This window comes from Parambassis ranga, chromosome 14 (assembly GCF_900634625.1).
Source record: "Parambassis ranga chromosome 14, fParRan2.1, whole genome shotgun sequence".
NCBI classification, from domain to species: Eukaryota; Metazoa; Chordata; class Actinopteri; family Ambassidae; genus Parambassis; species Parambassis ranga.
This window is the reverse complement of record NC_041034.1, coordinates 19,141,722-19,154,884: the sequence shown is the minus strand read 5'-3', so window position 1 is coordinate 19,154,884 and position 13,163 is coordinate 19,141,722. Positions and strand designations below refer to the sequence as shown.

Here is a 13,163-nt window from a genome sequence, read left to right as displayed (position 1 = left end):
CTAATGTGTATAGACCAGCATTAATTGCCACACGTCACCAGGTCACAACTCTTTGTCACGGCCCAAATCCTTGTTGGTTTCATCACCCTCCACAAAACTCCTGAGTCTGGAGGAGGCCCAGGCAAGGACCCAAGCCCAGATCAACTCTCCAGTCACAGAAGACAGCAAGTACATTGAGGTGGGCGAAGGTCCAGCCGCCCTGCAGGGCAAGTTCCACACCGTCATCGAGTTTCCCACTGAGAGGTTTGTTGACTTGTCATCCTTTTATGTCTTAACAATACTAAATATCAAATGTTAATTAGAGCTACTTTAGTTAGTGTAGCAAAATCGGATTTTGATTCAAAATCCTGGAATTTGTCTCCCGTCGTAACCATTTGTCCTCTAGCAGCAGGTAGAATATATCCAGATACAGAGAGACCGACACAGAGAGTTTTCAATGAGCATTCAGCCAAATTGACTGTGATTATTTTGTCTATAATTGCGAGTTTATTGGGTTTATTAAACTGTCCACTTGTAATCATAGGAAGAGGCCTCCTATTAAATCCAAGAAGTCTCCTGTTGGTAGTTGGCGTTCCTTTTTCAACTTGGGCAAGTCTTCCTCCATGTCCAAACGCAAGCTACACCGTAACCCCAGTGAGCCCAATGAGCTAAAGGCTATGGCTCTTGCTGGTAAGTCATTGCACTGCCATGAAAAATAAAAACCTTTATTTTTAGTTTAATCAGCTAAACATGGCCAATATTAAGATGTGTTAATTGCTTTTCCAGGTGGCAGAGGAGACACAGCAACACTAAGGTCAGCCAAAAGTGAAGAGTCACTGAGTTCGCTCCACAATGTTGAAGGTAATCATTTGTGTCCTTCACATCACTTTGTCTAATCATATCCGGCTTAATCACTGACTGCGTAGGTAAATGACTGTTGTAAAGAGGACATTGTTTCTTTTCCTCTCTCAGGGGAGTCCAAGGTGTACCGCCCTCGCAGGCCACGCTCCAGCAGTGATGCCCTGTCAGCCTCCTTTAACGGCGAGCTGCTGGACAGCCGGCAGCACTGCAACTCCTACGATAACCTGGATGCCACAGAAGACAGCGATGGAGATGACGGGCCCATCTGTGTGCCTGCCCTTATCTCACCTCCACGCTCAGCAGGTGAAGATGTGGATCTCAGCCCGCCAGACATTGGCATGGCCTCTTTGGACTTTGACCCCATGTCTTTCCAGTGCAGTCTCCCCGACACCTCATACGCCTTTCCCCTAGATGACTCACCACCTGGGGCCGAATGCTCTACGCTAAAGAGGAGCCCTGGCAGTGTCTGTGGCAAGGCCAATGGCTCTGACCTTATACCTTCCGCCTTCCTGGGCAGTCTGTCCTCCCCCTTGTTGTCCAGAGACTTCAGCCTGGCTGCTGGAGAAAAGACAGAAAACAAGAAACTGATCACTTCCTATTCTTACACTGATAAACCAACACAGGCTGTGTCTCCTATTAAATGTGGAAAAGCTGCCAGTTTGACACCTTTTGCCACTTCAGAGTTTTTCTCTGCAGAGATGCTTGACAAGTATTCAACTGGACAGGGTATCTCTCCACAGCCATTATCTCCTCCTGCAATACCCAAGAACTCTCCTCCGCTGATGGGCAGTGTGCTGCTGAGGGCAGCTGAGCCCTCGCTGAGTGAAGCTTTTCAAATGGAGCTACACTCCAAGCTGGCAGCCTCTGACAGTGTGGACAGTCAAGAGCTGAAGGGAGAGGACAGCGTACAGCAAGCACCAGCTGCTAGCAGCCAAGAACACCAAGGTAAGGGGCAGAGATTCGGTGGAGGTTTTGGCGTGTCACTGATTTGTTTTGCTCTTCTGTGCTGATAGATTTTTACTTTTTAGTTTGCCAGGTTTGCAAAGATTTATTTTGTACCTTAACTTTCCTCCTTGCTTTCCCATTCTTGAAGCACCTTAAAACTTGCCTGCCTGCTGTCACCATCACCTACTTGCTTATTCATTCTTCAACTATAGATCCCTTGTGTTTTTGTGTTCCTGCCAGGAGTTGTATCTCTGGAGTCTTCAAAGGACCTCACCCCTCGTTCCTTCACTTCTGCAGCTCCCACATCTGTCCCTCCGCCTCCTCCCCCTCCTAAAAATGCTGCCCGCATGTTGGCCCTGGCCCTCGCTGAGTCTGCCCAGCAGGTCTCCAGCCAGACTCAGTCCCAGTCTTCTGAGCCCTCCACGTTGGTGTCCCCTCTGCAGCCCCAGGAGGCCTCAAACTCCCAAGACTCTCCGCATACACTTGTCCCACATTTCCAGGCTTCCTCTGTGGAGAGAGCAGAGAGGGGAAGCTCCCCACCACTAAATGGCATTGCAATGACTTTGTTCACAACCTCACCTCATCCTTCCACATCCAGTCCCTTAGTCAAACGGCAGTCACTGGAGATAATCAGCATGATTACCAAGCCATCAGACAGTGCCAAGTCCTCTACAACTTCAGCTGGAACACAAAAGGAAACAGAGTCCTCTCCTCCATACACTCCAAAGTTTGTCCCACTTCCTAGTTCACACAGCCTGATGTCTCCAACCAGGAAAAGTCCAGAGAGGCAGCACCCTGTCACAGGAGAGGCCTCAACTCCTATAAGTTCATCCAGTACCACTCCAGCCAGCACCCCCAGTGGCAGCTGCAAAGACACTGGAATGTTATCACAGCCTGTTCCAGAGGTAAATATCACATCCTTTGTAAGGCCCCGTTCACACTGGAGAAAGTCATTCCAGCTAGAGTAGGATTGAGCCCAGACAGCCTTTAAGCTGGATGCGTTCAGACCTATTTTCAAATCTGGCTAGCACACACTTGTGTCCGCACTCAATCCGGCTTCATCCAGCGTGTTTGCTGTTCTCCAAACCACTAGGTGGCGCCTCGTAATATGGCTAATAATGTGGCTAGCCGGATTCGCTAGCCATTTTGCGTTCACACCTGAGCCACATTTGAGCCAATGCTGCTAGATCCACCTCTCGAGGGTGGATCTAGCCGGCTTGAAATCAAACTGGATTCAGACGGATTGGAGGTGTTCACACTCGGAAAAAAACACATCTGGATTGATCTGGACCAAATCCTGCTTAAGCCACATTTTTTTCCCCAGTGTGAACGGGACCTAAGTGTAGTTTGGTCAATTTTAGGTGAATTCGTTTTAATAATGTTTTTTGGTATGCATGACCTGAATGTATTAAACTGCCAGTCAATAGGAATACAATTATCTGCTTTCTTGATGACAGTTAAATAAGTACATATACAGCTCACCTTTCTGATTATTAGGTAGACACATTAATACAGAACATATGAGGTGGCTGAGACACCATCAAAGTGTTCCTTATGTGTTAGTCTCTACTCAAAGTGCAAATGGAAAACATAGGTAGCCAAAACAGTAAGACCTTAAGAATCTGTGGCAATAAGCTGATTCCCAAGCGAACAGCTCGGACAACCCCCCTCAACTGACAAGACTGGTGTGTCCAGTGTCACCAGTCTTGTCTGTTTTCCAGCCTGGAATTAGTAAATGTCTGAAACAGCAATGGTCAACTTTTTTTTTTTATAAACTTTCTTCGGTAAATAACAGTTTGTTTTTGTTTTGCTTGTTTTTCTCAGGTCAAACCAGAGGAAACCGCATCACCCCCCATCCTTCCAAAACCATCAGAAAAGCCACCTCCAAATGCTGACAAGCCCAAAAAGCCGGCCGTCTCACTGCCTCAACACCAAATTCAGACTCAGCATCAGCATCAGAGCCAAACTCACATACAGCCTCATCTTCTATCGCAGCCTCAGACACAGGTCCAACCCCAACCTCAGCTCTCAAAAGCTAGTGCAAGAGTGGCACCTACCTCTGCTGAGCCTGTTGAGAAGCCATGGGAGGCCATAAAGCCAGTACAGCCCTGTACTGAGTCTGCAAAATATCACGACTCACATGGTACCACACCTCCAGCTCCTCCTGTCCGCACAATAGAAAGCAAACTAGCCACAGCAGCACTCAGCCAAAGTGAAGCCTCCTACCATATCCTGACTGAAGGCCCTCCCTCTAGCCACTTGGAGGATCCTCTGCCTCACCGTCCTCTTTCTCCTCGTAAATCTTCCATGCACCAGCCAGCCTACCTGTACCATGCAAAAGGAGAACAAGTCTTAGTTGAACCTGCAGGAGCTTCATACTACCACCAGAGGCCTGTTCCTGTGGGTCCACAGTCCATTCAACACCACTATCGACCAGACAGTGTCCCCCCTCACTCTTATGTGTCCAAGTCTGAGCCTCAGATACCTTACAGTGCCCGCATAGATAATAGATACAGCACTTTAGGCCCAAGGTCCTACCACCACTCCATCAAGTCCCGAGGAAACCCCCGGAGTGTGTATGTGTCTCCAGGGCCAGGGCATCAGGGTTATAGCCATGATAGAACCCATGGCTATCCCACTATTCGCAGAGTGCACTCACTCCATGTTCCTTCCTCTATTCGCTCCGTTCCTATCCAAAGGACCGAAGTTCCTCCAGATGACGACATCTTCTTTTACCACCGGCCTATGTATCAGTGCAACGCCTACCAGCAGCCCCCACAGCAGTCCTCACAAACAGATTACCACGTCACCCAGCTGCAGCCTTACTTTGAGAATGGACGAGTCCAGTACCGCTACAGCCCATACTCGGGTTCAGGCCCTTTGGAGGCTCCTTTCTATGATGTTGATCCATACGGTACTATTAGAGTTAGGCACTTCCACTCCTATGGCCGAGACCAAGGAGCTCCTGCTGGACGTCCAGGTGGAAAAGCAACTGGGTACCATTACCTCGCTCGCCATGTTCTCCCTCCAGGAAAGGAGCACAGCTTTGTGAGCAGAGACATGCCCCCCAGTCATGGGGGCAAGGAAGCTCCAGCTTATCTCTCTTGGGATCCAGAGGAGTCCGAAAGGCTCCGCATGCACTCCATTCGCAGGGAGAGCAGAGCCAGGCTGAAGATCAAAGGCCCTGTCCTCTCTCAGTACGACAATGTCGGCTTGTTCACACCAGCAGATATATCGGGCTATGAAACCCTGCACCTGCGCAGTAAATCTGACCCAGGTAAAGCTGTGCTGATAGCAGCTGAGAGCAAAGATGGACGCTACCTCCCCAGACACATGGTTTCAGACCCAGATGTCCTATTGTACATAGAGACTGACAAGCATGTCCAGGGCAGTGGAGTGACTGACAAGTCTGACGGGCCTTCCAAGCATAGCAGCTCCAAAAAATGCCAGTCCTCTCACTCCCTTCCTGCTACTCTGAGCCACGGTCTCTCCCACCAGCAGGAGAGCGGCCGACACGAGGCCAAGTACGAGACTGGTGACGACAAGCTGGGCGCAGACAGTGGCAGGTCGAAACACTGGCAGCACGAGTATCCTAACAAGAGGAACTTGCCGCCACGTTACGACTGCCCTGATTCTGAACACCACCAGAGTAAAGTAAAAACATCAAGCAGCTACCACAGCACAGACGACCAGCCCTCAGCTCCCAGAGAACATCCTCGCAAACCAGAGCGGTCACACAGCGTCCGGGAGCAACAGCACTACAGTCAGGGCAAAGCAGACCTGGACAGAGACTACTCCTATCAGAAACATGGCTCCAAAACAGTGCAGTCCCACTACGACAACTTGGACGATTACCACCCAATACCTCAGCCTCAGGCCCCTGTGCAAAAACGTGGAGGCTCCAGCTCCTACCCAGCACCTGGATTCACAGTGAGCAACAGAGCTTATTCCACAGCACTGGGCCAGGGAGCCTATATCCAGACTGACCTGGCCATGCAGAGGCCAGAGACTGAGATCCGTACGGAATAAAGCATTTAAAGAGGAGGATGAGGTGTAGAAAGACTCTGTTGAGCTATGGTTGTGCAGCCTCTGCAGGACAGTGGACTGTTGTATCACCAATATTTTTGCTTCTCTGTATTTTTAATGAATTGTAAAGAATATTGAGACTTTTTACAGAAAGTCCTGAATGTACCTGAAGTTATTATCCATGAGGTCATGTTACTGTGATTGATTGAGACAGTAGCCAGTCATAAATGTATATGATAAGAAAGACATAAGGTACTTTTAACAGGAACCACAAAAATGTAAAATATATATATACAATACATATATATATATATATATGAATAGAATCACTAGTAAAAAGGGATTTTTAGTTATATTTGTTTTTTATTGGTGTGGCGCTGGGTATGAGCATCAACTGGGACTACGGTTTGCATTTTAGAAATGCATGCACTCTATCTCTTACAGAACAGTTCTGTGTACTTTATCCATTGCGTTCTTTCTGGATGTTACAGCACAAGTTATTAATGGAGGATACACGTAGGTCATCACGCCATCCTCCTGCTTACATGTACACAAGAAGGTGGTACAAATGTATCCATTTTTTTGAGTGTGAGGTTTGAGGAGCTGCAGTGGGTTACTTTGAGTTAGTATAGTGGTTATCAATGTCTTATTTCTCTGTGACTGTGCCATTTTATGTAACTTTGCTATAAACTGATTTCAATGACTTCTAATGGAATGTTTGGGTACTTGTCTGTTCTTCATTAGAAGAGGGACCAAATGACTCAGCACGGTTCTTGCACATAAAGGTAAAGATGGAAGGTGTGTGAATGCCTCTTGTAGCTTCAGAAGTGTAAGAAGTTATTTTTGTTTCCTTTTTTCCATCAAATTCGTGGTACTTTGATAAACTGGACTAACTGAATAAAGCTGAAAACAATGTTGTCTCAAACAATGTGGTGAAAAACATGTTGCTGCTGCTTTGTGGACATCAACCTAGTCAAGAGCCTTAAATTTTGTTCCTACACACCATGTTTTTTGCTGTTACTATCATAATGCACAAATACATTTGATGATATTCAGCAGTTCAGGGTTGACAGATTATTCAGTCTCATATCATCTCATTTAAAACACTGATTTATTATTTCTGTCTTAGATATCTGGGTCCACTTTGGTTCAGGTAAAAATTCTATGTATACTACATGTATCTAGTATTATACTAGACACTCGTCTGGGTCTGCATAAAGAATGGATCACAGTATGTTACAAATATGTCTCAATCCAGATTGTATTCTGTAACTGTTTGACTTCTATAACGCTTGCAGGTTTTGCTCCTATCGCCTTATCAAAAGTCTCCTTCTTTTCAGATGGGGCGTTGAAGTAAGGTGCTGTGTACTTGAATGTGAAAACACTCTTAGAGGTATCACAGTCAGATATGAAATAAATAAAAGCTGTTCAGGAATAGATAAACTCTTTGGCTTTCAATATGTTAATATGTATGATGTTTCTAATACACCTCAGCTTTGTTTAGTCTTGACATTTCATAGGACAAAATAATGTGGACATCAAACTCTTCTGAAAGGGACTCCTCCAGGAAATAAAAAAGGAAATTATTAAATACGTCATTACGGACTTCCCCAATAGACTGATGAACACTGATGTCAATGTTCTGCTTACAGATCTCTTTTTCTGTCCAGACTGCTTTTTTATGGACATGCAGACACATCTGTGCACCAACAATAATTGATTACAGTATGAACCATTGCAGTCTGGGCTTTCCTGAAGGAACCGCACAGCAACCTTTACCCAAGTCAAAAATGACCGTCTACTGCTGCCAAGTCTGCCTAACACCCAGTTCAGAGCTTGGTCTGAACTCCTCTTTATCCTCTTACCAAATCAATTATGCAACATTTACTGCTCTTTCTTACTACTGATATCATTCATATCCCATCTGTCCTGCTTGATAGCTAGCCAAATAAAATAAGTCCTTTAGTAAAATGCTAATATTTACCTAATGCACTGTGTGAACAAAGTTTGTCTATAGATCTCAATGAATACGTTCTTACATAAAAGAATACTTTACTAGATTTTTCCTTCCTCAGTGTTAAGGATGCAGTTTATTTTTCAAGAAACAACACAAGCAAAAAATCTCAACCTAAGGTCAATAATGCACAACAAAAGAGACTTTTGTATGCTTTTTCAAAAGGTGAACCTGATAGGGCCATTATTAAATATAAATTAAATTATAAGGACTAAACATCCATCAAAACACAAAGGTTCCTAGTGAATCAAAGTAGTTTTCATAGCTTCAGCATTCATACAACTTTGATGCACAAATCACTGACTGCTGTCTCCTGCACATGAAGTGAATATGTGTGAAGGCCAAACAAAGCGTAAAGTAACGCCATGCAGAGCAGTTTATTCTACCTGAACTGAACTCTGAGATATCTACACTAATTGGGCTAGATCTCTCCTTAAATAATTATATTCATATATCTGGTTGGGCATTAAAACATTGGCTTAATACGGATTCTTGTTATCTGTGGGGAAAAAAACTTTACCAATCCAAACCAAAAAAAAAAATTAAAGTTATGTACAGAAGTGCCCTTTACAACAACAATAAAAAGAAGAATTATGTAGATTATGGATTACTATATTTATTAATACTAATAAGTTACTAAACTGTAGTAAATAAATGCAGCAATTACGACTAAAACAATAATTATTCAATACGCGATTACCCTATTTATTATCGCTGTAGTTCCTGATCAGTATTTGTAAGACAAAGTTTGGGAAATGAAGTTTACAATGTTTACAAATGTTGGCATTGCATTCTGGGAGACCGATGATTGACACGGGCGCCATTTTGCTCCTGCTCGCTCTGCTTCCATTGTGTGAGAGATAGTAAATAACTGACACTGCCAGACAACCACAACACACTTGTATCTGTGCGAAGAGAAAGCGCTAAATTCACCCCCGGTAAGTAGAAATGTTGTCAAACCTTTTCGACATTCGATTTTATTGTGCGTTTTGTGTAGAAAACGCTGTAATATAAAGTTGTTTTTGTGCTGTAAAAGCGTTTTATTCGACGCTCTCATGAGAAGAAAAAGCAGCTGCCTCGCTGCACGGGCAGAGAAACACGGCTCAGTACTTCCACTGCCGAAATATCTGCTCCACTTTCAGCGGCGGCTTTCACCTCGCCTCTTCGGTCTAAATATGATCTTCTGTCACGCCAGAGACGGTTTTCTGATAGCCACACTTGTCTTCTATGATTTGTCTGTAGTCTTGTGTGCACATGTTTTGTGTTTTGGTTGAAAAACGTCAAAGTTTACGTCCTGCTCATTGCCTGTATATTGGTAGCTTCGTTTCGGTCTGCGGCCATAATCTTGCGGTATGAGGCGGGCCTTGGCCTGTATGTCCCGCCCCAAAACCTTCAGAGTAAAACCCTATTGGTCCTGAGGCACATTATAGGCTGAGCGGATTGGTGCATCTCAGAATGACGGCCTGAGTACCGCCGTGATTGGTGCGATTGGTGGAACACGGTGTGATCATTGGCTCGGCACGGTGTGTTTGTGCAGGGTCCAGACCCACCCGGGATAAGTTTTCCTAGGTGTCCCAGTTTGACCGAAGACCAGGAGCCGTATTCACAAAGATTCTTAGAACCCCCTCTTATCTTAACTCTCATAGAAACATGTACCGTTGACCTTTGTGCTTAATGCGGATTGTTCAAGGACTTTAAACTGTCTCTGTCACCTGGGGCAGCTGTTTAGGGGGTGGCGCACCTCCTGAGAATATTAGGCTTTAATGGAATATGTCGTTATGCTTCATGTAAACTTTGTGCATTCATCCATCACCTGTACGAGCAGATCCCCGTGTATGTGCAGCGACCCCCCCCCTCAGCTGACATTGCAGCAGTAACCGCGCGTTTCACACTCACCGTGAACACCGTGCGCAAAAAGAAGCGTCTCCTGAACCACGCGTCACCCTTAGCAACGCCTCCTCACTAAGATCAGACTTTTAGTCTGCTCCGTCCTCACAGACTTTTAGGATAAGAGTCCTTCAAATTCAACCACAAACATTATTCCCGCTCGTTCTAGTCTGTAGCGTTTTATGAGTTCAGCGTCATAGTTTGGAGAAGGTTTCTAAAGTCTCTGTCGCTCCGTCGTTCAAGGACCGATTTAACATCTTAAGTCCTCCTCTCCACTCATAACAGTGTTTACCCTAACAACTCGTTTACCTTGCCTAGGATTTAGTCCTAGTAGTTTATTTAATATTAAAGTACATTTAAATACAGTATGGTTGTTTTATAGTTTATGTAACACCATAGGCCTTCTCCTGTCATCACAGTGAAAATGATTTCCATTTTTTATCATTTAAATGTGTGTTGTTAATGCATCCTGCATCATACATGTGTGCATGCTTTACTTTTTAAAGTAAATTGTATGAACTGTCTTGTGTCATTCAGCTGTTTTTGGGTATTCATTTAGCTGTAGCGTTGGTTATCTTCTCATTTCTTTGCTTTAGTATTTGCCCACAAGGCTTCACTCCTAAAGCAGTTTCTTAAAAACTATTTTCTTTTTTGCATGTTGCCTTCAGGTGATACTCTGTCGTCATGGCTCGTACCAAGCAGACTGCTCGTAAGTCCACTGGAGGAAAGGCTCCTCGTAAGCAGCTGGCCACCAAGGCTGCCCGCAAGAGCGCCCCCTCCACTGGAGGTGTCAAGAAGCCCCATCGTTACAGGTAACGTTCTATGGAGTCAAATAAATCAGTGTTGAGACACATCTTTTTAGGACGTTTATTAAAATCCTGAAGTGTTTATATTTTCTATTTTCCATGGAGGCTAACTTCATTCTATTAAACAGTTTGGCAGAGATTAAACAAAGAGTGATTGTGTGTGTTGCAGGCCGGGTACCGTGGCTTTGAGAGAGATCCGTAGGTACCAGAAGTCCACTGAGCTGCTGATCCGTAAGCTGCCCTTCCAGCGCCTGGTGAGAGAGATCGCTCAGGACTTCAAGACCGACCTCCGTTTCCAGAGCGCTGCCATTGGCGCCCTGCAGGTTTGTGTGCACAACACTTACTCAATCAACATTAGTGTAGTGTTTGTGTTCTAAATAAGTGTTATCCTTCTGTGTCCCTGCAGGAAGCCAGTGAGGCGTACCTGGTGGGTCTTTTTGAGGACACCAACCTGTGTGCCATCCATGCCAAGCGTGTCACCATCATGCCCAAAGACATCCAGCTGGCACGCCGTATCCGCGGAGAACGCGCTTAGATGGCTTCATGTTTCTCCTCTGTCCTGTTTTTCTTTACTTGTCCCTGTCCTCACTCCTTCACCTCATCCCACCCACTCCCTTCACCCTCTCTCCCTGGCCTGCCCTGCTTCTCAGTAGACTTTAGAGTAATCCTTATTATAAAGAAATAGAAATATGTTGAAGTCTGGTCTCATAGATTTTTTTTGTCGTCACCAAATGTTTTTAGGGTACCTTTTTCGTGCATGTAACAGGTTTCACAGATCAGACTCACACATGCACACTTACTCAAACATGCATCGCTGGGTTCAGCTCACCTTCCTCAATGGGAGGTCAGCAGGTGCAGTTTGTGTGGCAAACAGAGCCTGAAGCAGAGGGACATGACCGAAGGGCTAGTCTGCTTAAGGGGAGCTGCAACTTCCACAGCAGGGTGCTATTGAAACTAGCCCCGTGGCCTCTGCCCACTCTGAACACCTTCTTCCCCTCCCACCCTGTCCGTCCCTTTGCACCTCTGCACCTCCGATACTCTGCAGCTGCAGCCAGACGGCTTGCTGTACCTGTCCATCCACCCTGGGAGGGGATGGTCTGTTTGTGTACATGTGTGAGCTTTGATCTTACAAACCAGTTGTACTCAACAGACAAGAATCTCTTGGTTAAAAATATTGATTATTGTCGTGGATATGGTGTCTATTTTTTTTACACATAAATTCATGGAGGGGCATCTCTTCCTTTACCACTTCCAAAATAGTCACAAAAAGAGAAAAAAACAATGATATTATCAACATCATTTTTTTTCTTACAGTGATCTGATTTGCTATAGAAAATCAGGAAGGGCTTCTCTGTTTTCCAAGGAAACTTCTATTCTAATGGCAGCCACACGGGGGCGGTGCTGCACCGTTTCCACTCTTCAGCTTTTCAGTGTAGATCCGTCAAAACGTGTGATGCTTGTAGACATTAGACTTGTCACAACAGTATAAATTGACAACATTGTGAAAGTTACACTCTGCATGTTTAGGGTCTGCGTGTGTTCTGCACCATATAATCTGTCCCTTTCTCAAAATTTGCGATACACAGTATAACCTCATATTTGTTTTCTTTTATATTTTTCTTATTCCTCAAGATTTTCAGACGTATAAATAAGCTGATCTTTGTATTTTCCAAATTTCTCATATTATGGTGGTAATAAATAGGTGTTAAAACAAACTGATGCTTGTCTGTCTTTTTATTTATAATATTTTACTGTTATAGATATGCTGCTGTACCTATCCTAAAGAGGAAGTCAGGATACGAGCAGATGTAGTAATAATCAATCCAGGTTTATTCGTTTAGCACTGTCCATGAGGTCAACATTGAAAATGAGAATGAGACAGTTACAGAGGACAACAGAATTTAAAACATTTGGATAAAATAAACATCTAAATTGTATGATTTTTTTTCAGAAAACATTAAAGATGGATTCATAATAAAAAGAATTTATACTAAAATAATGGGCATTACAAACAAATAGCAAAAAAATACAGATATATACACATAAAAGTGCAGAGTAGATAAAAACAGTGTAGAGGAACTAATCTGCCACATGGGGGCGACCTTAAACAAGGCCACTCTAGTCACCTTCTTTCTGTATTTCTGTATAATAATGAAATAATGCAAACTTCAGTAGATTATGGCCACTATAAAATACAAATTGTGCTATTCTGAGCTATTCTTAGGAACTCATTTTATAACCACTAATCATTTGGACAGAGTTGAGTTTGTTGGGCCTGATCAGTGTATAAAAACAAAACCCCATGCTTTAAGTGTGTCGCTGCTGTGGCTCCTGTGTATTTTGAAGTGTTGGCAGAAATGTCACAATCCAGTGCCGTCTTTCTTTGAGTGCCTTACTTATAGTACAACAGACAACAGACTAAGCTGAGGTTTATGTTACAAAGCTTTTGTGCTGCACTTTGTATTGATTTGTGACAGCTGCTTGGAGGGACTCATTCTCATTTAGTATTATTTCTGCGGCTCCCAGTTAAACCTCACTGGGGTGACTGAAATCTGGAAGAAAACCCATGCCATCTAGCGGATACATGGAGGAACTTCATGTACTCCTGTGCATTTTAACTTCACTGCATGCACGCTTGTGTTTGT

The 13,163-nt window shown here is 44.3% G+C and overlaps 2 protein-coding genes across 8 annotated transcripts in view; both read left to right on the top strand.

Moving 5' to 3' along the window:
• arhgap32b (Rho GTPase activating protein 32b) overlaps window positions 1–6,736 on the top strand; it is an 84,304-nt gene extending 77,568 nt beyond the window's left edge. For all 7 annotated transcript variants that reach the window (XM_028421227.1, XM_028421226.1, XM_028421224.1 and 4 more), the window contains 6 exons: window positions 42–243; window positions 524–669; window positions 766–840; window positions 952–1,785; window positions 2,026–2,690; window positions 3,610–6,736. In XM_028421227.1, the coding sequence (XP_028277028.1) occupies window positions 42–243; window positions 524–669; window positions 766–840; window positions 952–1,785; window positions 2,026–2,690; window positions 3,610–5,814 (4,127 nt within the window). In that variant the 3' untranslated portion in view covers window positions 5,815–6,736. The remainder of the gene's footprint in view (window positions 1–41; window positions 244–523; window positions 670–765; window positions 841–951; window positions 1,786–2,025; window positions 2,691–3,609) is intronic.
• Window positions 6,737–8,631: 1,895 nt separating this feature from the next.
• h3f3c (H3 histone, family 3C) lies at window positions 8,632–12,233 on the top strand. Its single transcript, XM_028421026.1, has 4 exons — window positions 8,632–8,763; window positions 10,381–10,524; window positions 10,688–10,841; window positions 10,925–12,233. The coding sequence occupies exons 2-4, from the start codon at window positions 10,397–10,399 to the stop codon at window positions 11,051–11,053; spliced, it is 411 nt and encodes a 136-aa protein (XP_028276827.1). The 5' UTR covers window positions 8,632–8,763; window positions 10,381–10,396; the 3' UTR covers window positions 11,054–12,233.
• Window positions 12,234–13,163: the final 930 nt, after the last annotated feature.